General features: G+C 39.2%; 4 protein-coding genes across 5 annotated transcripts; 2 read left to right on the forward strand and 2 right to left on the reverse strand.

Annotated features, from left to right (window-relative positions):
• Positions 1–6,611: 6,611 nt before the first annotated feature.
• LOC140779965 (uncharacterized) lies at positions 6,612–9,679 on the forward strand. The gene is made up of 5 exons (XM_073125324.1): positions 6,612–7,449; positions 7,566–7,615; positions 8,385–8,508; positions 8,589–8,693; positions 8,771–9,679. The coding sequence occupies exons 1-5, from the start codon at positions 7,269–7,271 to the stop codon at positions 9,388–9,390; spliced, it is 1,080 nt and encodes a 359-aa protein (XP_072981425.1). The 5' UTR covers positions 6,612–7,268; the 3' UTR covers positions 9,391–9,679.
• A 1,627-nt stretch (positions 9,680–11,306) lies between these two features.
• On the reverse strand, positions 11,307–12,407 carry LOC140779239 (homeobox-leucine zipper protein ATHB-13-like). The gene is made up of 2 exons (XM_073124240.1): positions 11,855–12,407; positions 11,307–11,756 (listed from the first exon to the last, which is right to left on the reverse strand). Exons 1-2 carry the CDS (start codon positions 12,257–12,259, stop codon positions 11,421–11,423), a joined length of 741 nt encoding a protein of 246 aa, XP_072980341.1. The 5' UTR covers positions 12,260–12,407; the 3' UTR covers positions 11,307–11,420.
• A 1,312-nt stretch (positions 12,408–13,719) lies between these two features.
• LOC140779361 (transcription factor ILI6-like) lies at positions 13,720–14,441 on the reverse strand. The gene is made up of 2 exons (XM_073124385.1): positions 14,202–14,441; positions 13,720–14,079 (listed from the first exon to the last, which is right to left on the reverse strand). The coding sequence occupies exons 1-2, from the start codon at positions 14,325–14,327 to the stop codon at positions 13,933–13,935; spliced, it is 273 nt and encodes a 90-aa protein (XP_072980486.1). The 5' UTR covers positions 14,328–14,441; the 3' UTR covers positions 13,720–13,932.
• A 4,071-nt stretch (positions 14,442–18,512) lies between these two features.
• Positions 18,513–20,393, forward strand: LOC140777007 (tubulin alpha-1 chain). 2 transcript variants are annotated; one of them, XM_073120907.1, is made up of 4 exons: positions 18,513–18,756; positions 18,837–19,071; positions 19,154–19,985; positions 20,068–20,393. In XM_073120907.1, exons 1-4 carry the CDS (start codon positions 18,664–18,666, stop codon positions 20,204–20,206), a joined length of 1,299 nt encoding a protein of 432 aa, XP_072977008.1. In that variant the 5' UTR covers positions 18,513–18,663; the 3' UTR covers positions 20,207–20,393. The 2 variants fall into 2 exon arrangements, with proteins under 2 accessions (XP_072977008.1, XP_072977007.1); XM_073120906.1 differs by having other exon boundaries at positions 18,514–18,756; positions 19,154–20,393.
• The last annotated feature ends 1,530 nt before the right edge of the window (positions 20,394–21,923 follow it).

The following is a 21,923-nucleotide window of genomic DNA, read 5'->3' on the forward strand; positions in this document are numbered from 1 at the left end:
TGGAGATAGCGATGACTTAGAAAGTGACGCCCCCCGTGGATGATTGGAGTTGGAAGGCGAGGGTTCTACCGTCGCAACCTTTTCTGGGGTGATCACCAACTGCGTCGACACGGACTGATGAATTACCGGCGACGACTCCGGCACTGAGATGAGAGATGTCCCAGGAATCATCGGCGCCGGACTCGGTGGATCAGAGACGACGCGCGTCGGAATCACCTCCTGTGACGCATCGGATATTGGCAATGAATCCAAGACCGCAACAGGCGATGACTCAGAGATCGGCAGCGTAGACCTGGAAACCGTCGGTGGCATCTCAGCAACCTTTTCTGGGTTTAGGTATTGCGACGACGCTGGCGGCTCAGGTGCGGCATCGGAAACCGTGGTTGCGGTCTCCATCTCGTCCGAATTGAAGAGGAAAGCAAACTGCCATCAGTAATCTTGTTATATATATATATATATAGAGAGAGAGAGAGAGAGAGAGAGAGAGAGAGAGAGAGAGAGAGAGAGAGAGAGAGAGAGAGAGAGAGAGATAAAAAGAGAGAGAGAGAGAGAGAGAGAGAGAGAGAGATAAAGAGATAAAGAGAGTCAGGTAACTAACTAGATAAAGAGGAGTACATATATCACATACAGAGAGAATACCCGTGATTTGGGGGGTGAAACAGAGGTAGTACTAGGATTACGGGATCTACAGAATCCGAACAAGCGGTCTTTGTCGCATTTGAATTCCCAAGGTTCCTGGCCTTCTTCCGCCGGGGAGAGAATGCCGTGATCATCCCTCATAAAAGAAGGGTTCTTCCGAATTATGGAAGCCGCGTAGTCGAACAAGGCGTTGATCTCTTTGCTGTCGTCTCTGTCCCACTCCATTGAGGCTACTGATGTTTAGTTTTACTACAGTAAGTAAGTACCAAGAAAGATGTGATATATCAATCTAAGAATGAAGAACGAAAGCTGTAAGTTTAACACACAGTGAAAGAGAGAAAGGGAATCGAAGAACTGCAACCGGAGGAAATTGGTTTATATCCCTGGAGATTAATTTCTTGATGGAATTGATTGAGAGGAGAAGATTTAGAAGCTAAAACATCAACAGCAACAAAAATGGAGCCTGTGATGGCAGATAAAAATTCCAGATACTCTATCACTAATCTAAACAAATGTAAAGTATAACTCTATAGTCTTGTGAAAATAATTCATTCAAGAACTCATTACGTTGGAAGGAGAAGAACGATGCCAGAGAGAAAAAAGAAAGAACGAAAGAAAGGTGGCAAGAACACCAAAACGGATCAAACCTGGTAACAAATGAGATCTCTAGATCAAGGAGAAAGGAATCCAGGACTCGAAATAACAAATTCCAGCAACATCTTCCTCAATTAATCCCTCTCTCACTATCTCTCTCGCTCGCTCGCTCGCTCGCTCTGCTTGGGAATTGATTTGGGCGGGGAAAGGAATGCTTAAATGGAACGAAGGAAAACATGTCACCCGCTTTAAATCTTAGCCGTGTGATCTTATCAGAAGCCAACGGTCGCCAAGACCAAGAACTGGACCAGGATGCAAGAGCATGATGTACAAGTGGCTGTTATAACTGTACCAACTGCCACTAAACTAAGTCGTAATCTTAATGATACTGCTTGATATACGTATAGTTTTTGCTGCCTTTTATTTATTGTAGAATTACCTTTTTGGTTTTATTTTCTTTTTGACATATAAATTGAAAGAGTAAACAAGTTGGAACTCAAATCACAGGATCCTGTGGAAGGGTAGAAAAAGAGTTTTCTTTTTCAACTTAATTAAGGTTTACTTTTTTTAATTTAGTAATAATATATATATATATATTATAATAGAGTGTATATACTTTTTTTTAAAATTATTTAAAAGCTCAAATACTATATATGAGTTGGACAAGCTGGCCGGCCCATGACTTGCCTTGCAGTCTTTTATTAGGGTTAGGCGATCTAAGAGAGGCAGCCCTGCTCAAGTTTCTGCTGATTATTAACAAAGATGTCGAATAGGGACAAGTTTCTGAACAAATTTATTGTCAAGCCACAACACTCACAATAAACAACTTGTAAAACATCAGAAACTTTAATTTTAGTACAAGAAAGGAGATCATATATTCGAGAATAAAAGAAGCTATAAGTAAGCCCCTGAATAAATCTCGAGGTAAACAAGGATTTATTGATAGATCTCCCATCCAGAGCCTCTTTTGTGGTGTTAAGCTAGCTAGGTAGATCGATCTCCATGGAGCTCCTCTTCCACCACCACTGCTTCATTATGGCCTTCTTCCCAAGGCCAAACCAACCAGACCGCTGAAGTGAGTGGGAGAACTGATCTACTTACTGCTCAACTATCTAACTCTTCTTGTAAGATATGGCCATCGACTTAATCCCAAGGGCACTTAAAACCCTACTTATAGTGGGAATATTTGCTCACTAGCTAGCTACTCCGGCAATAATGTAAGCTTCTTTATGCTGGGCATGAGATTCCAAAGTCCACGTCGGCAACCACATTCTCTGAACCTGGACGCTTTTTTTTTTGGTGAGATCTATCTCTCTAGATACGTACCATAAAGTACGCGTAATGGGCCTTTTAGGTATGAAGTCAGGAGGGTGGGCTCAATTCTCCGTCAAACTTGCACAACTCTTTGGTCGGAATCTATCTATGTAGACGCGATTGGTCCAAGAAATGGGTAGCAGAACTTCTGGTGAGAAGGAATTCTCTCTAGTTGCTCAAGAAGCTAAAAGTTGGCATCTCTGCGAGGATGACAGGGAGAGGAAAGTTGTTCACAATTAGCTCGTAAAATTCGTGCTCACAGATGTATTCATGGGATTCTTTTTCCTTCATTTGGGCCAGAATTGAGGCTAGGTACACTCGCTCGTCTATGCTGCAATCCTTCATCGCAATAACTAAGGGACGGGGTGCTACTATAAATAGGAACCATGAGGCCGGAAGTGATCTCCAAGCTAAGTTGGTGGTGAGCAGCTCTACTGAGGAGGGAGTTAGTTGTCCCCTAGAGTTCTCTTCAAGCACTTCAGTAGGGCTCTAATTCCTGCACTGAGCTCCAGTGAAGTGTTTGGGGGAACTCTTGGTGGCATCTGGCTAGCATATATAGTACCAGTGCTGCATGGGTTTCCTAAATGGCCCTTTTCTTCAAGGCCCATTAATGGGGAATACCTTGTTTGGAGATGAGCAGGTTGATTGTCCCCTAGAGGGTAGAGTTCTCTTCAAGCACTTCATTAGATTTAGCGCTCTTTACCTTAACCTCCTTGTGCACCAGCACTCAGAGCTGTAGTGAAGTGTTTTGGGGGAACTCTGGATGCTCTGGATGCCACTCGACACACACCACGACCAAGGTTTTCTTTCCTTAGTGGGCCGGCCTCTCATTAATTGCAGCCCATGAACAATAGACTGTTGGAAAAGTAATCAGGGTTCGTTTGGTTTTAGGATTATATAAGGAGATAAGTCATCTCTACGCTTATTTAAAGAAATAACATACCTCATGAGATTACTAATCTCATATTAAAAATTTTATTTACTGTTTAGTTTATACAAGACTTTATATGAAATGACTAAACAAAATTATATTGTTATCCTCAATAAAGAAAAATGATAGAATAAACTATCATTAATAATCTCAAACTTCAATTATATCATTAAATTATATTATATAAAAATTAATCACGTTTAGTTCAAAATAATTAGAATTAAAATCAAAAGTAATACAAAATAATAGAATAAGTTATATAAATATGTTTAATAATAAAAATGTTTTTTAATATTAAAATAAATAAAATCTAAATAACTAAGATTGTCAATTTTGCTATTCATATATCTAAATTTATTATTTTTATATAAATGTAATATAATAATAATGTCTTATCCTTTCACTCGGAATATATCATCCCGCCTCTTAAGTGGAATGACAAGATATAATATACTTCTAATCATATCTATTAATTTTATATCAAACATGAAATTATACGAGGCCCACAGAATAACTAATTCAATCACATTTTTATATTCTTCAAATAAAGACACCCTAAAAAGTCTTCAAAGTCTGAATAAGGTGAAATAAATTCTCTCTTCTTATTTATTAATTTTATTATAGTCATAGAGAGGAAAGACCGAAAGAGTGAGTATGGGGAAAGTGGAGCACCAAGGGATTTCCATGTACGTGGGGGCCTTACTGTGGCTGTTCACTGTACACAATTATCAAGGAACCAATGCGTTTTTATCTGGATCACGAATCCTTTCTTTACATATATTTAAAGTCATTTATCTTTCATGCAAACTGAATGAGGTTTGTTTGGTTCATAAGAAATGAAAGATTAAAAGATTACTTTTAGTACATAGTTATGATTTATTAGTGTTTGATCAAGATTAAAAGTATTTGTTTGCCCTCTTCTCTCCCAACGGCGGTGGCCATGACCAAAACTGGACACTTTTTAATTGTATCAATTGCCATTCATTCCAAACAGATATTTGCAGACCTAATCTACAAAGAAATGTATAAAAGAAATAATTTAAACAAGCTATGCTGCTCGGCAGAAAATTATAATACAATAAGAAAATATATTGTATCATGCTCAAATGGCATATATAGATAAAATAAAAAACCCTGCCCGAGTTGCTATGCTTAGCTTTCAGTGGCTCTATCATGACCTTCGAGGATTCTGGCTACTCGTGAAGCACACCTACACAAAACTAAAGTAAAAAAAGGAGACGCTTCACTACGTCTTGCAAGCCTTGAGCACTATGGATTTGGCGATGGCTCCTAGCGTTAGGTGGCAAGAGCTAATGGTGAAGAAAAAGAAGAGAGCTAACTAAGAAAAGAGAAGAGAACATGACGAGAAGAAGAGAGGAAGGAAAGAAGGTAAGGGCAAAGAAGATAAAAGAAGATCGAGAAGGAAAAGATTCTCCTAGGAGGGAAAGAAAAACCTCTCTCATCCTCCCAATCCGTTTAGCTAGAGGAGAGAAGAAGCAGAAGATCACTAGCATCTGCGCCAGTGGAGAGAGTCCATTTAAGGGGAGGAATATAGAAATTTTGTTTTTGAAAACCTAGCATAGCTCTAGAGTTGATTTAGGATAGTAATTGTTAACTAAGTCTCATGGAATGGATGGCAAGTTTTGATCCGACATGAACAATAAAGCTTTCAATGTATTTGGGTTTGAGATAATAGGGTCCTAAGGACTCACTTACCCCGATTCGATAATTAAATGGCTCGTGTTTATACCTATTACCTTAACTAAGCAGACTAAAATTGATGACAAATGCTCCCATGTTGTGTGTTTCTTATTAGGCAATATTATAATTAATCTCATTCAATCTCTCTTTGCAAATTTTTTCATCATATGCCAGCTCCACTCATTACTTTGATCTGTGCATCAAACCGAAATGTACTTTTAAGACAAACATAAGTAGCTGCATGGCCTAAAATCTACATGAATCGATAATATGTCTATGTCCACGAGGAATTGCAAATCTTTTATCCACCAGTAAAAATGCAAATACGATGTTTCCAGGCCTCCAATCTTGTAGAGATGCAAATATAATATAAATATTTATTTTAAGTCTCTAATCTCTTCTAAATATAATAGAGGATTGCACTTTCACAAAGCCCTCTACTCTTACAAAAGCTCTATCATATTTTCTCTCTTATCAAACTCTAAAATCCATCATAAGTTATTTATACGTGTGACTTACGAAAAGAAAACTCCCTTGACATTTGAATACAAATTTGCAAGTCTCTCTAAATGATAACAACATATTTCCAAGCATTGCACTTGGAACGCTAGCTTGAATTGAGCCTAAAAAAAAACCATACACTTCTTCACAAGGCCAAAGCATCCATAACTCATCTACTTCCTATAAGCAATAGCCATCGACTTACACACCAAAGAAAGGTATTTGAACCCTATTAATAGCTGGAATATTTGATAATTTGCTCACTGACCTACTCTCGCGATAACGTAATCTAACTTTTCTTTATGCTGAGCATGAGATTCCAAACTCCACGTTGCCAAGCACATTCACTGAACTTAGACGCTTTCTTTTACTCACGTTTCGTGAGATCTATCGAGTATCCATCTCTACATACGTAATGGGCCTTTAGGTATCTCAAACTTGTACGAGTCTCTGGTAGGAATCTATCCACATAGGCAATTGGTCCCAGGAAATGGATAGAAGAACTTTTGGTGCAAAGAATTCTCTCTCTACTTGCTCAAGAAGTTGGCATCTCTGAGAGGAGGACAGGGAGAGAAAAGTTGTTCACAATTAGCTCGTAAAAATTCATGCTCATAGATTCATGGGATTCCCTCTCCTTCATTTGGGCTAGAAATGAGGCTAGGTACACTCGCTCGTCTAAGTTGCATTTGCTTCATCGCAATACTAAGGGATGCGTTCTACTATAGAACGCAGCATGCACTGCTATAAATAAGAAGCGTGAGGGAAGTGATCTCCAAGCTAAGTTGGTAGTGAGCTACTCAGGAGGGAGTTCGTTGTCCCCTGGAGTTCTCTTCAAGCACTTCACTGGGGCTCTAATTATTCACCGAGAGCTGGAGTGAAGTGTTTGGGGGAACTCTAGGTGGCACCTAACATAGTTACAGAGTTGCATGGGCTTTCTTTGTTTGCTTTCTAAATGGAGCCTTTCTTGAAGTCCTATTAAACGAGCAAGTTGGCTGTTCCCTGGAGTTCTCTCCAAGCACTTCATTAGGGCTCTAATTATTCTTCACTGAGAGCTGTAGTGAAGTGTTTGGGGGAACTCCGGGTACCACTCGATACACGCCAAGATCAAGAGCTGGGTTAATTAAATAGAGCTTTTGATAAAGATAAGTGCTTGTTTTCTATTTCTTAATATTCCAACAAATAAAGTTGTATGCTATGTTTATACAACCAAACGGGCCACGTAGGATAACGTAGCTCTTGCGAGTCAATGGTTTCAGTGGGTCAACTGCGAGGTCACATCCGAGATGTGGAAAAGTGTCGTAAGTCCAATTTCAAGGTCAAGAAAGGTATGAAGGTTGGAAAAGTTGGGCCTTGTTAAACCACTCGTCTATAAACGTTAAGTCCACCACAAGAGTTTGATCCACTCGCATTGTGCGAGGCGAGGACAAAAACTTAACTCATTCCGGTGAACAATTCTTAAATTTATCTGATGCTGTCTTTTGTGTCCTTATCCGTTCTGGACTTTTGTTGAGTATTTTGTTGGCATTCCAAAAAGTTCTCTTTTTATCTTGCACATTTAAAGGGGTCTCGCTCTTCTCCTTTTCCAGCCATGGCTAGACCTCCATTGATCCTCCTTTTCCTCTCTCTCCTTGCCTTAGCATTTGTGAGTGGTTCCACTGCATCCCTAAGGAAGAAGGTTGGGATATATGAGCTCAAGAAGAAGGATTTCTCTGTGAAGGTCACCAACTGGGGTGCCACCATTACTTCGGTTGTTCTTCCGGATTCAAAAGGTGTAGATCCTTCTTGGGTTTTCTCCAGAATTTATTACTGTGATGTATCTTTTGTTCCTTTTCCTTTCTTCAACTTTTGCTGCAAAATTTTATCTTTCCCCCCACTTTTTCTTCAGGGAATTTGGCTGATGTGGTACTGGGCTATGATGGAATTGGTCCTTATATTGTAAGATTAACCAATACTTAATCTCTTTCTTTTGATCATTCCTTTAGCTCTAAGAACAGCCAATTTGGCAGAGTCGTATTTTCTGTGTAATTGCGAGTCTTGTTCAGATTTGAACTTCTTGGTTTTAATATTCAATAAGAGACACATTTTCCAATATACATATCTGGAAGTTATCATTCCCAAGTTGGAACTTTGCTTGAAGAAATAAGATAAGCCATGACCTGCCTATATTTTTATCTTAAGCTTTGCTGTTTGTGTCCGTGTATTCCTTTACATAATGTAGTATATCTAGGAATAACTTATTCCCACCATATGCGGCTTCTGAGTGAGGTTTCCTTATCTTTTCTATGATATCAAGTTTCATCCAAAAAAATTCAGAATCATGCATGTAAGTTTGAAAAGAGGAGAATATTCCCCTTCCAATACCTTTTCAATTTCGAAATAGTCAAAAACAGGCTTTTACACATAATAAATCAATAACACAGTTACACAGGGTGTGAAGGAAAATTTTGCTTCATAGAGGAAACTGCACTAAAATTAAGGATATGAGGCTTGTCGATACTCTCGGCAAAAGCTAATCTAGGGCTAGTAATAATAATAGGCCAAATGGGTCTTAGCATAATAATATTTATGTTGATATGGACCACATAATGTTGGTCTCTATTAAATTCTTATGCCAACTAGTTTGACATGAAAAGATTATTTCAACTGCCTCCTTTAGGAATCTCCTGACCATTGGTTTCTTGTTATATGTCATTTAATATGACAGAATGATACTACTTATTTCGGAGGACTTGTCGGAAGAGTTGCTAATAGAATTGCAAGGGGGCGTTTTGTCTTAGATGGAAAAGTATACAGATTGTATATTAACAGTGGCATTAATTCGCTCCATGGTAAGTTAGTTTACATTAAAGATTTGGAAGGATATATTTGATGTATATCACATAGTAATTTCCTTAATCGTTTTGATTAGGTGGGCATAGAGGTTTCAGCCAGGTCATCTGGACTGTGACGGAGAAAGTAGATGGTGAATTCCCTTACATCACATTATACTATCATAGTTTTGATGGAGAACAAGGTATATATCTCTTCTTGGTATCGTTATTCTTGTTCTTTATATTAAGCTTGATGCTTACTGATTGATAATAACAACAGGCTTTCCTGGTGATCTTGATGTCTATGTGACATATAAGATATCCTCTTCCTATGAACTCAGTGTATATATGAACGCTACTGCCCTGAACAAGGCTACCCCAGTGAACTTAGCTCAGCACAGCTACTGGAACCTTGGGGGTCATGACAGTGGCACAATCCTGTCTCACTCTGTTCAAATCCTTGGAGATGAATACACTCCGGTTGACGAAAACCTCATCCCGACAGGGAAGATCATAACTGTTTCGGGTACGCCTTACGACTTCCGTAGACCGATGATGGTTGGAAGCCGCATCCAAGAGCTAACTTATGGATATGACATCAATTATGTACTCAACTCACCGCGGAATTTTGACGGGATGAGGGAAGTGGCGGTCGTCAGCGATGCTCGATCAGGAAGGGAGCTCAAGGTTTGGTCCAACCAGCCTGGGGTTCAATTTTACACTGGAACGTATTTAAGCAATGTAACAGGGAAGGGTGGGTATGTTTATGGTAAGTACGCTGGTCTGTGCCTTGAGACGCAGGATTTCCCAGATGCTGTGAACCATCCAAACTTCCCTTCCGAGATTGTGAATCCCGGAGAGGTCTACAAACATAACATGGTGTACAAGTTCAACTTCTAGCGATTGAGCAAATTGATCGTGATCAAGTGAACAATAAGAGGTTTTCTTTCTTGCTCAGCAATCAAATTGTTTTCCTACATATTGAAACTTCCAAGGTTTGAGCTGGGCCTGAGTAGTCATGGGGCCGAACTCTTATTGGGTTCTTGTGCCGATCAACCAAAATTTGGGCTTGAATATGGACCTTGTGAGAAAATTAAATAGGAAGGTTGGATGTCGATTGTTCTTTTTCTTGAACAGTTTACAACCTCATGCAACGCATGGGTGAAATATAGCTCCAAATTTGAACGCATTGCTTCTAGGGGATCCAAAGTTATCAATTTTGACAAATGGATGGGATTCATATGCCATGTATCTATGGTCATTATGCTTCTAAAAGTTCCAGTCGGCGCCAAAATTCGTGCCATTATTTTGTTGAATCCAATGTTCGCAGAGGCTGGAATGCGTGTTGAAAAGAGATAAATTTCCATGTTCTCCTCGAGACAAAAGCTTATCTTTTCCATGCTTCTATGAACATGGAGAACCACATGCATGCCATACTGGCATTCTTCTTCTTCTTCTTCATCAGAGTCTACACCACAAGGTATTGGAAGTATTAGGTAGAGTTGCAGCTAAATTTCTGCCAAGCTTCTTGTTTCTGCCATCCGAAGCTTACGGAATCCTAGAAAAAGGAATTGGGCTTGAGATCAAATGAAAAGTTTCTTTTCTTTTCTTTTCTTTTCTTTTCCTCTTTTTCAAAGGAAGGTTGCATGCATGGGGCTTTCTCTGGAAAAGGGCTCGTCACACCTCGTCATTTGTGACCATGAAAGTAGATGATCGTACTAGTCATATTGCAAGAACGAACTGTGAATTCTCACTCCTCACAGTAAAATCTCATAGTCCACGTTATGCCAGTACTCTTTTAAGACTTATGAGTGGCTGAGTACAGAGGATGAGTGTATAACAGGAGTGATAGTCTGACCCACTAATGTCTGGAGAAGCCACGAGGGCTTGTCTTATGATCTTCCGGACATGATTTAGCTACCTATTCATGATTTCACACAGCTAATAATTTTTTTATATTTATCCTATATATCTTTTTAGTCTGAATCTATAGAATTTAACCACTAAACTATAGTAATAACATGTATATATTAACAACGTTAAAGTTAAAAGAACTCTGGGAGTAAATTTCTACATTCAAGAATTGCAGAACTCACCAGCTATTATTCAAGCTCGGATTGAATTAATTTTGAATCTAATTTAACTCTATTTAGAACTATGAATCTAACCGAATTAAGTTTGAATTAAATATTTTTTATTTATATATAAATTAACTTTGAGCTCAAGTTGGGCTAAATTAAACCCTAATTAAATTGAAAATTCCTGGCTTGATTATTTTGACAATCCTAACAGCTAAGCGACAAGCGGAGATGATAGATCTCAGCTTTCAACAGAGATCAGTGGGTCTAATTTATATAAAAGATCTGACACGACTTTGGTGGTTGTTAATAATTATATATATATTATATTATATTATATCATATCATATATATATGGGGCACGTGGGGATCAAGTGCGGTTGGCAGTGGTGTCACATGGTAAGGTTGGCAATCATTATTTGATCAATTTCTTTTGATTTTTCTTGTACCTTGTTTCAATTAATTCCCCTAAAGCTGATTAATTAAATGAACTCCAGAGCTTTCTACGAAGTAATAAAATAATCAATAATAGTAATAATAATAAGTTGATTAATTGCGACAAGCAAGAGAGAGAAGCACTTCATTTGTAGGCCATGAAGGAAATTAACCAAAAAGGTAAGAGAGCTACTACACAAGCTATAGCTTACTTTAAGATGTATGACTAGTATATATATATATATATATATATTAGTATTAACCTCTAACCTGTTGGATACTATCTTATTCAAATTGATGGGGCTCTTCCTTCGCACACTAGTTAATGCACAAGGTTATATGATTGACGTAGAATTAATTCCTTTCATGCGTAGATCTCGTTGTATATGATACAAGCAACACTTAGAATACCATGCATTAATGGAGATTTTGGTGATCTGACCATGTCCAGAGACCCGACTGGTCATCCGTGGTACAAAATATATTGGAAAGGTGGTTGTCATCTTGGACTTGCTTTGCTTCAGATTTGGAGGAGATTTGGAGGAGTTGGGCAACGCTCGATGGCTTATAAGTTTGCATATCAAAGGACTTGCTCTGCTTGGGACTTGGGGGGATAAAGATTTGTGATACTCTTGAGATATCCACGTTGTTGATATCTGTGCTATTCTCACTTTTGAAACTGCCACATCCCTCCGTTTCTTTGTTGAGGTTGATGGCCTCGGATGACGTCTCTCCTCCTTTAAGTGCCATTATCTGAAACAATATATAGAGAAAAGGATCGATGCTATATATATATATATAAAAAGGATTGGATTTAGTACCTGTACTCCAAGAATTATGACTTTAATTACCTCGAATTGAAGCCTCTTGTTGTGGGCTTGAAGGGCCTCGTTCTCAGCTTTGATGATCTCGAATTGCTTGGTCAATTCATCGTAATCCTTCTCCAACTGCTTGGTCTTCCACCTAGCTCTCCTATTCTGGAACCAGATGGCAATTTGCCTGGGCTGCAATCCAAGTGCTCTTGCCAAGAGAATCTTCCTCTCTGGCTCTAATTTGCTCCCCATCTCAAAGTTATTCTCCAAAGTCCTCACTTGCTCTAGACTTAGCCTCCTCTTCTTCTCCCCTGCCTGTGAGCAGTCAAGGAGTAGGTCCTCCTGGTTGGCGTCAAGAATCTGAGGAAGCGAGTTCTGGAAATAGATGGGAGGGAAAGAGGAAGATGGAGTATTGCCATTGCAGGTCAGATGGTTCTCAAACATGGCTGCTCACAGTTCCAACAACATTGACATTGGTGAAAGGGAAAGAGATGACGGGCTCTATCAAATGGCTTTGGATTGAGATAGACAACAGATGCTCATGTTGTACTGTGAACAAGAACATGGATCGAGAATACTACGGCCATGAGGATCCGAGGAGGACCCCTCGATGCGATTAATCATCACATGCTGGTTTTATCATGATGGGATGGAATCGCCCAACCTTTTTGGATCGTTATGGTAGTTCATAGCAAAGTTGATGTATGCATGAATGCATGCATGCATGGTTATTTCAACTTAAGCATGATGAGAAGATGGTTATTGTTGTGCTGCGGTCTTAGTTTGAAAGTGCGAAGTTGTATCAGAAGGATTAGTACTATAAGATGATCACAAAAGAGTACTTAAAAAGAACCTAAGTCAGAGAGGAAGAATCTAAGACGAGGGGTGGTAATGACTTACTTCACGAAGGAAAAAAAAAAAACCTTAAACGAATTCTTTTTCGTAAATTTAACGTATAAAGAACAAGATCTTAAGTGCTTATGGCTTAGATTCTGTGATCAATATTTATATATATATATATATATATATATATATATATATATATACATACGTGGAACAAGAGAGATGGAGACTTTTGACCAAATCCCAATTTAAATCCCCCCCTCCCCTGCTCTCTCCGGCGTTATACGTGTAACGCTCTTGTTGGGCTAACAAAAAGTTAACGCCATTTTTGGGCTCTACTGGGCCGACCAACACTGTACACGTCAGCGTCTGACGAGGCCTTCACCTGTATTGCTGTTCGTTCGTAAGCAAGCTGAGGGTCGTTTGGTTGGTGGCCAGTCGTTGATGCCGAATAGACTGGTCGGTACGGTCTCGTGGCTCGGTCAGAGCCGTCAGCATCAGATCAGACGGTACCTGATAGGGTTTCTTTTTTTTTTCTTAACGTTTAGCCCATGAAGAAATGGAGGCCTCTTTCTCTGCAAGGCCCATTAAACTGGTCATGCCTAATTAGGAGTTAATAAAGTATTAATTACAATTGGGAAATATATTTAAAGACCTTGAATCAATCCCCAGTTGGATAATTTTGTCGCCTGTTAAAGTTGACTTAATAATAAAATTAAATATTGGGCTTTAAAGTAGTTAGTATTATATTTCCATGAACCCATGCCTAATTAATGCTGAGGAGCGACAAATCAGCTGAGATTCTACTTCGAAATTGTTAATCATGAAGCTAATTAATTAATGGTTTAATTAATACTAGTGAGATCTGGAATAAAGAATCCCATTTTCTTTTCTCTTTTTTTCGTACATGAAACATGATATCCTATTAATAGTCAAGTCAGAAGAAAATATATATATAAAACATATTCCTCATGGTAATTCAATGGCGATTCGTGAACCAGCAAAAGAAAGAGAAGAAGAAAGAAGAAGAAGAAGAAAAAGGCATCCATTTTTGCGAACATAATAAGCATGTATCATAACCTTCCATTCTCGTGCTAGCATTGCTTTCTAACACAAGCATTAGTACATCGCGAAGTAGCTGCTGATATATATACTTGATCCCACTATGCCATCTCTGGTTTAAAAACTTAATCCTCCATTAAGTTAAAGAAGGAATTCCCCAAACAAAATGAGATCAAGAAGTAAGAAGATATGTACTAAAAAACGCAAACATATTACATAAGAAGACTCCTAATAATCTCGGCCTGATCGCTCGTCATCGTGCTGAGTAACTCTGCGAGCTTCTCGCTCAAGTCCTCTACCTCCTCTTGCAAGCTTCTGATATAATTGCATGTGTCTTGGAGAACTTTAGCAGCCGACACCTAAAAACGATGGAAAATTCACAGTTCAAAAACTTGTTTGCAAACTAATTAAAGTGCAGAGATCAATGGAAGGTATGAGATATATATACATATATATCTGATACGAATGGCTTCAACTTTACCCTATCGTTGTTCCGAGAGCTAGACTCAGGGAGCAAAGCTTGCAACTTGGAGACTAGATCATTGATCTGGTCCTCACTGATCCCCGAAGAACCCGAACGCCGCGATCTCGATCTGCTGCTTGACATCGTCTCACTACTTTGTAATGCTGCGGCTTAGTGTTGCAGAGTTTGGTGATCAGATGCGCAACCAATAGTATATATTGTTGGGCAATGCTAGAGTTAAACTGTCCTGGCTTTATCTAGAGGATTTTGTTGGATCTATATATATAGATATATATTAGGGGAGAGAGAGAGAGAGAGAGAGAGATCCTTGGTTTAATCTCATGGGATGTTTGCAAGTTGTGGGGTAGAATTTTAAAGTTAAGAGGAGGAATGCTTTGTATCTGAGCTATGTTAGTTAATTAAAGTTCACTTAATCAAAAGAATAATAATAGTAAAGGGGTTGGTGTCAGTTAATCACACGCAGGCCATGTTACATTGCCAGCTTAATTATTTATTTTTTTCTCGCTGTTAGAACATTTTTTTAATAATTTATTGCCAATCAGGAAAGCAGTAGTGTTCCAGTATCCGCTTAGGCGCCAGGAGAGCACTAGGAAGCTAAGTTTTGTAACTTACTTTTCCTTGTTCTTTTCTTATAAATTATGAGTCTATAGACTAATTATAGAGTTAATTAAATATATATCCAATCTCTTCCGTAAATGCTATTGTAGGCTAATCATAAAGTATATTCATGCTCATTCATTTATCATAATTTTGATACATCTACACCACTACACTACAATGAATAGATACTTATTAGATTTTATTTTAGATATACAAATATTTTTAAGTTTAACTCTTTTTTCACACTACATTCGAATTATTATTATTATTATTATTATTATTATTATTTTCTTATAAAATTATAGATGCCACTTGTCTCATGTTGTTCAGCTTATATAGTTAGCTGAAGTACTCTAATTATTCAATAGATGGAAAAGTTTAGACATGCAAGTTGTTTGATTTGATGGGGATCGTTGACTAGTTGTAGCTTAAATCGATTAATTATGTTTAATTTAATTAGAAAGAGTGTGCGAGTCCAGTAGAATATTCCTAATGAATCTATTCAAACAAACCCAGATCATAGATTGGAACGCATCACGCCTTCTAAAGCAATGGAATAAACGTTCGACGGACTTGATCCGATGTTAAGTGGCTCGTCGTTGTAGATTAATTAACACTAACAATGTTTATGGAATTTAAAATTTAAACATTAAGCTTCAAATATTTTAGCAACCAGTTGCGTGCCCATCTATACAATATGAAGCCTAGAGTAGTATCCTAACCCATGTTTGGTGGGGCCCCGGAGCACGTGAGTTTTCTTTCTGAAAATGGAAACAATTCTGATGTTGATCTCCAAATTAGCAACTGAGTCTCTTTTTTTTTTATCAGATCTCGTTTTCTTTATATTAAGAATCCAGGAATTAGTTCTAATAACTCTAATTAATCTTTCAAGCTAATGAACTTAATTGGATGCAAGTCAAAGTAGCCAACACTGAGGTGAGGTGGGCAGCGAGCCAGCGAGCTAATTTAGACATCTCCTCAACTAGCTAGCTTAGCAAACAGCAACCCATAGGGAAGTCACATACATAACATTAAAGCAAATCTAGGTCCCCTTGGGAACATGACATCATGGACCGTAGAAGTTGGAACCCTAGATGCCCTTTGTAGCCTATCCGTCGCCAGCTATACCCCATACAAATTAATTAAAAGAGAGAATCTAATTTTTACAATATCGCTTACTTTAAATCACGTGTTTAATTTTATCTACGGAGTCCAGAGTAGAGATGAAAACGGATCGGATATGGATCGGATAGTGCTCAATCCATATCCGGATTCGTATTTTTAGTTCGGATACGGATTCGGATACGGATATTGGACGGATAGCAAAATTTAAAACCATATCCTAACTAAACTGATACGGATAATTTTCGGATAAAGAATCGGATATTAAACGAATATTAATTAAAATTAAAATAATTAAAATATTTTATTTAAATATAATTAACATAAAATTATTAAGAGTTTTACAACAAATAATTTTTTTGTATGTCAAATATATAAAATTAGATAAATTAATCTCTATAAATAATATATAATGTATTATTAGTAATAATATTAATACTTACTATTTAAATAAGCAAACTAAAAACTGTAAATCATTTAAAAAAAATATACGGGTAAACGGATATCCGATATCCGTATCCGAATCCGAAAAATTTATCCGACCCGTATTCGAATCCGTATCCGAATTTTTTTCAAAAATTCTATCCGTATCTGAATCCGAATCCGAGTCGGATAGAAATTTTTTATCCGAATCCGATTCCGAGTCGGGTCGGATAACGGGTCGTGTCGGAGTTAATCCGACCCGTTTTCACCCTAGTCCAGAGTCATAAATAAATACTGTTCATTAATACAAAGTTTATTATTAATATTAATATATACGGGTAGCGGGGAGGAGGAGAGGGGGGGGGGGGGAGAAATCTTTATACGTCCTTGGGAGAATCTGAATTGACGTGGACAGTGAGTGACTCCTCCTCCAATGAGGAGGAGAGCTCATGCACGTACAAATCCGGCCACTGTGGCAAAATCACGAGGCAAGTCGTTTGGATAGTTAAGAGGACGTGGACTCGTGACTTGCGCATGCAAGCCAAACAATGACGTGTTGCCGCTCATTAATTCTCTAATCAAATACTCCCAACATCACAAACTGTGACAAAAGAGAAATTGTCAGGCTTAATTACAAAACATGACAGAGAAATCTCCATAAATCTCACTATCTCACATGATTAGATTTTAAATTATTTTTTTATATACATATAAACAACAAATCTGTAGATAGTTACATTTGTTCAAATAACTGGATTACAGAGAGGATCCAGCGAGGGATCAGTCCTTACTTAGTACATTCTTGAATGGAGACATTGCTTTCATATTATTTATCCTGCTCATGAAAGAAACCTTGATATTATTTATTTAGCACAATCTATAGATATTCAATTCTAAGAAAGAAGAGTGGCTAAAGAGCCAATGTTTGAAAGATTTAATTCCTTTGTAGAGCCCAATAAAATTATATATGTATATATATTGAAACGTAATTGTTGTTAAGAACTAAATCAAAATTACCCCTAAAATCTATTGGCTCTTTCAACATTCCGTGCAATTATAGTTTGTTTTTAATATAATATTCCTATCGTATTGTTGTTAAAACTAATAAACACATGCGAACGACTTAAAAAGTACTATTTCTTGATACTAAAGGCATAAAATATTTGTGAATAAAAATATTAAATTTTCCTTATACCATAATATTAAGTAAAATATCGAATAGCTTTTAATTAATTTATACAAGAACAATATATTTTTTTATGAATCTAAGTATAATTAATTAAATCTAATTAACAGAATTGCATTTTTGTGAGACCACAGAGATTTCATGACACATTAAAAATCGTAGTAGTAAATGTTGATAGTTTAAAAGTTTTTAGCTGTGAGTAAGTGAGTAAGTAAAGTGGTTTGGGTTGTAGGAAGGGTTTAAATTAACAGTCACTGGATATTAATCGTAGTGCCAAATAAGTTAAGAGCACGAGGGCACATCATTTGAGGTATTAAAACTTAGATCACATGGTGGGTCCCCTTCGCCTCTATCAATTTGTCACAATATAGTCCTTCCCCAGAGATATGAGTTGATTTGGTTGATGTCACACGATTGTCCCTCATATCTCTAATATTTATCTTTAGATCCGTGTGAATATTTTGGGCACCTAAAATTGTCAATAAGCTTCTGGATTTGTAATCTACTAGACGTTAGCCAGATGTTGATTGGCTCCTAATATCTCCAATATATGGAATATGGATGACCGGCTCAATTAAGCTCCGTTTTATAAGACTCCATTTTTATTTATTTATTTATTAAAAAAATACTATTATTTTAAATAAATAAAATTTAATTTATTCCATCTAAGATTCCATTCGGCTAGATTTCAATCAAATTAATTCGAGCTTTTGATCCATTAACCCAAAGCATCATAAGGTCAGTGGGCTTTTTTCTGGGAGATGGCTTATTGGGCCGTTTGGATTACGTGCTATGTAACATTTAATATTGGGCACGAGGGTCCAGGTTAAAATTCAAAATTTCAAATGGGGGGGAACGCTCTCACTTTTTACCGTATAACGGCAACATCCATTGGGCGCCAATTCAAATTTCGAATTGGGCAGCAACGGCTAATTCCAAACCGCCCGCCTTTAAATCTCCCCCTATCACCGTATTTTTTGCGCATCACTTTAATCACAGGCGTCTTAGCAAACGCCAAATTAGCAAGAAGCCCTCTTTCCTCCGCTACTGCTCTCTCTCTCTCTCTCTCTCTCTCTCTCTCTCTCTCTCTCTCTCTTGTAATTTTAAGTCTCCGAATCAAGTTTAACCATGAGAGAGTGCATCTCCATCCACATCGGCCAAGCCGGGATCCAAGTCGGCAACGCTTGCTGGGAACTCTACTGCCTTGAGCACGGCATCCAGGTATATATGTCTTCGTCTCGTATAGTTTTTAGTGTTTTTATTTTAGTGTAAAGTTTTAATTGGTATGCGATATATTGCAGCCCGATGGCCAAATGCCGAGCGACAAAACGGTCGGCGGAGGCGACGACGCCTTCAACACCTTCTTCAGCGAGACCGGCGCCGGCAAGCACGTCCCCCGTGCTGTATTCGTGGACCTCGAGCCGACGGTGATCGACGAGGTACGAACCGGCGCCTACCGCCAGCTCTTCCACCCGGAGCAGCTCATCAGCGGGAAGGAGGACGCGGCCAATAACTTCGCCCGCGGCCACTACACAAGTAAGTAATGAATCATGGCATCATAGTTTATAAATGAATGAATAAATAAAAACTTTAGCTTGAAATCTTTGTTTTGATGAAGTTGGTAAGGAGATCGTGGACCTGTGCTTGGACCGCATCCGGAAACTCGCGGACAACTGTACGGGACTCCAAGGTTTCTTGGTCTTCCACGCAGTGGGAGGCGGTACCGGATCCGGGCTTGGGTCCCTCCTCCTCGAGCGGCTCTCCGTCGACTACGGGAAGAAGTCGAAGCTCGGCTTCACCGTCTACCCTTCCCCTCAGGTGTCCACGTCGGTGGTGGAGCCGTACAACTCGGTGCTCTCGACCCACTCCCTTCTGGAGCACACTGACGTGTCCGTCCTCCTCGACAACGAAGCCATCTACGACATCTGCCGCCGGTCCCTCGACATCGAGCGCCCTACCTACACCAATCTGAACCGCCTCGTCTCCCAGGTCATCTCATCCCTCACCGCCTCCCTCCGCTTCGACGGGGCCCTCAACGTCGACGTCACCGAGTTCCAGACCAACCTCGTCCCCTACCCGCGAATCCACTTCATGCTCTCCTCCTATGCGCCCGTGATCTCCGCGGAGAAGGCGTACCACGAGCAGCTCTCGGTGGCGGAGATCACCAACAGCGCGTTCGAGCCGTCGTCGATGATGGCGAAGTGTGACCCCCGGCACGGGAAGTACATGGCGTGCTGCCTCATGTACCGGGGCGACGTCGTGCCCAAGGACGTCAACGCCGCCGTGGCGACCATCAAGACCAAGCGCACCATCCAGTTCGTCGACTGGTGCCCAACCGGTTTCAAGTGCGGGATCAACTACCAGCCGCCGACCGTCGTACCTGGCGGAGACCTCGCCAAGGTGCAGCGAGCCGTTTGCATGATCTCCAACTCGACCAGCGTCGCCGAGGTGTTCTCGAGGATCGATCATAAGTTTGATCTAATGTACGCGAAGAGGGCATTCGTCCATTGGTACGTTGGCGAAGGGATGGAGGAAGGGGAGTTCTCGGAAGCGAGGGAGGATCTTGCGGCGCTCGAGAAGGATTATGAGGAGGTTGGACTCGAGTCAGGTGATGGGGAGGAAGATGATGAAGGAGATGAGTACTAAATTTGTTTACTACTACTACAACTAGCATATTTACTTTAATTTTAATGAGCAGAATGACCTTTGACCTTTTGTGCTATCAAGTTAAAAACTTTTAAGAGTACTACTCATCCGAGTACTACTCTATCTATTAATTAGCGCGTCTCTTTCTCTCAGCTTCTCCTTTCAAGACAATTATAACCTTTATCGCGATAAACTTTACAAGTTTACATCAAGTCTATTCATTGTAGGCCCAACTATATTGTAGCCCATCAGCATCAATTTGAGAGAAGCCCATGATGAATACTTGCAAAAAGGTTCTTAGGTCCTAAGTATTGGGTCCGATTTGTTCTCTTTTGGGAGAATCAATTAGTGTCTCTTTCTCTTACTTGCTTGGAAAGCCATCTTACTATATCTATATATTTGTACTATTTTACTGGCTCATCTCAGACGTTGAACCAAACTTAAAAAAGCCTTTTTTTTTTTAATAAAAAGGAATTTACCATTCAAAATTGCAATGCCCCAACCGAAGCAAGAAGAAGAAACTTGGTGAGCGAGAGCCATCACATCCTCCTCCCACTTGAAGGTAAAAGAGAAAAAGAACAAAATAGCCTAACGGAAAGGTGGAGAGGTGTCCACTCAGCAGCGGCTACGCCTTTGTTTGCTCATTATACTAAGACTAAAAAAGCACCGAGGTCGACAGCCAAAAGCTAGGCGTTGATGGCCACCCACCTCCTAAATATAATAATCCCTCATCCCTCCACTCGTCCACCACTAATTGGCTTTTACGACATCTACGCCGAGACCCGTCGTCTTCAATCCCAAATTAACTGATCGATCGACACGTTATATATGTATCCCGACTTCCCTCTCCCAACCAACGAAATCCATCCAATGCCATAGATTTTTATTACGTCCCAAGTGGGTGTTGACTAAGGTGGCAGAAGATGTAAACGAGTGCAATTAATTTCCAAGCATAGATTCTGGTCTCCTTGATGTTCTGTTCTCTCACCCGCCCTATGAAAGAACCCATCGAAGTGGAGTGCGGTGCAAGACATGGGAATAGAGTAGGAATCCAATCCCCTGTCTCTGCAACTCTCACTATCAAAGCATTGTCCAAGTGCAATGGCATGACTTTGTCATGCATGGGGCTCTCCAATGAGCTCTCCTCCTTCTCACCTGGTTGGGGTTTATACTAAATTCCTTGCTTGCTTTAAAACAAATTTTTTATATATATATATATGTATGTGCAGAACTTTGTTTATGAGAAAGTCTCAACTTTATCTTATTCTTTGCCCTCCTTTTATATTCGACGCACATCAGGTGTCAGTGTCATCACATATGTGAATGGTGATTTGAGTTAAGTGATGCAAATTAAGTTATGATTCTATTGGTATATAAGAGGACTGGAGAAGAATTTTGTCTGCCATTGTTGTCTTCTAATACGTAATCTCTCAATGGAAGAGACGTGGCCGGATTGGCCGGGGAGATGGACTTTGGAATATTTCGTAGTAATTGCATGGAGGAAAAATTCGTCCCCTCCTAAACTTAGTGGGATTAGTTGATATTATATTACAAAGTAAAAGAATAAGATGTCACGTCATGGTGCTAACGCGGAAGCAAATTGAAAACCGCATCTATCTATTATCTCTATCTCCCAACAAGTTGATGGATCCATCGATCACAAAAGTCAAAAAAGCATGCATTTCCAGAGAGAGTGTTGGACTAGAAGTTCTCTCGGTTACAAATGTTTTATTATTATTATT

This window comes from Typha angustifolia, chromosome 15 (genome assembly GCF_048772165.1).
Source record: "Typha angustifolia cultivar Huaian chromosome 15, ASM4877216v1, whole genome shotgun sequence".
In the NCBI taxonomy this organism is placed as follows: domain Eukaryota; kingdom Viridiplantae; phylum Streptophyta; class Magnoliopsida; order Poales; family Typhaceae; genus Typha; species Typha angustifolia.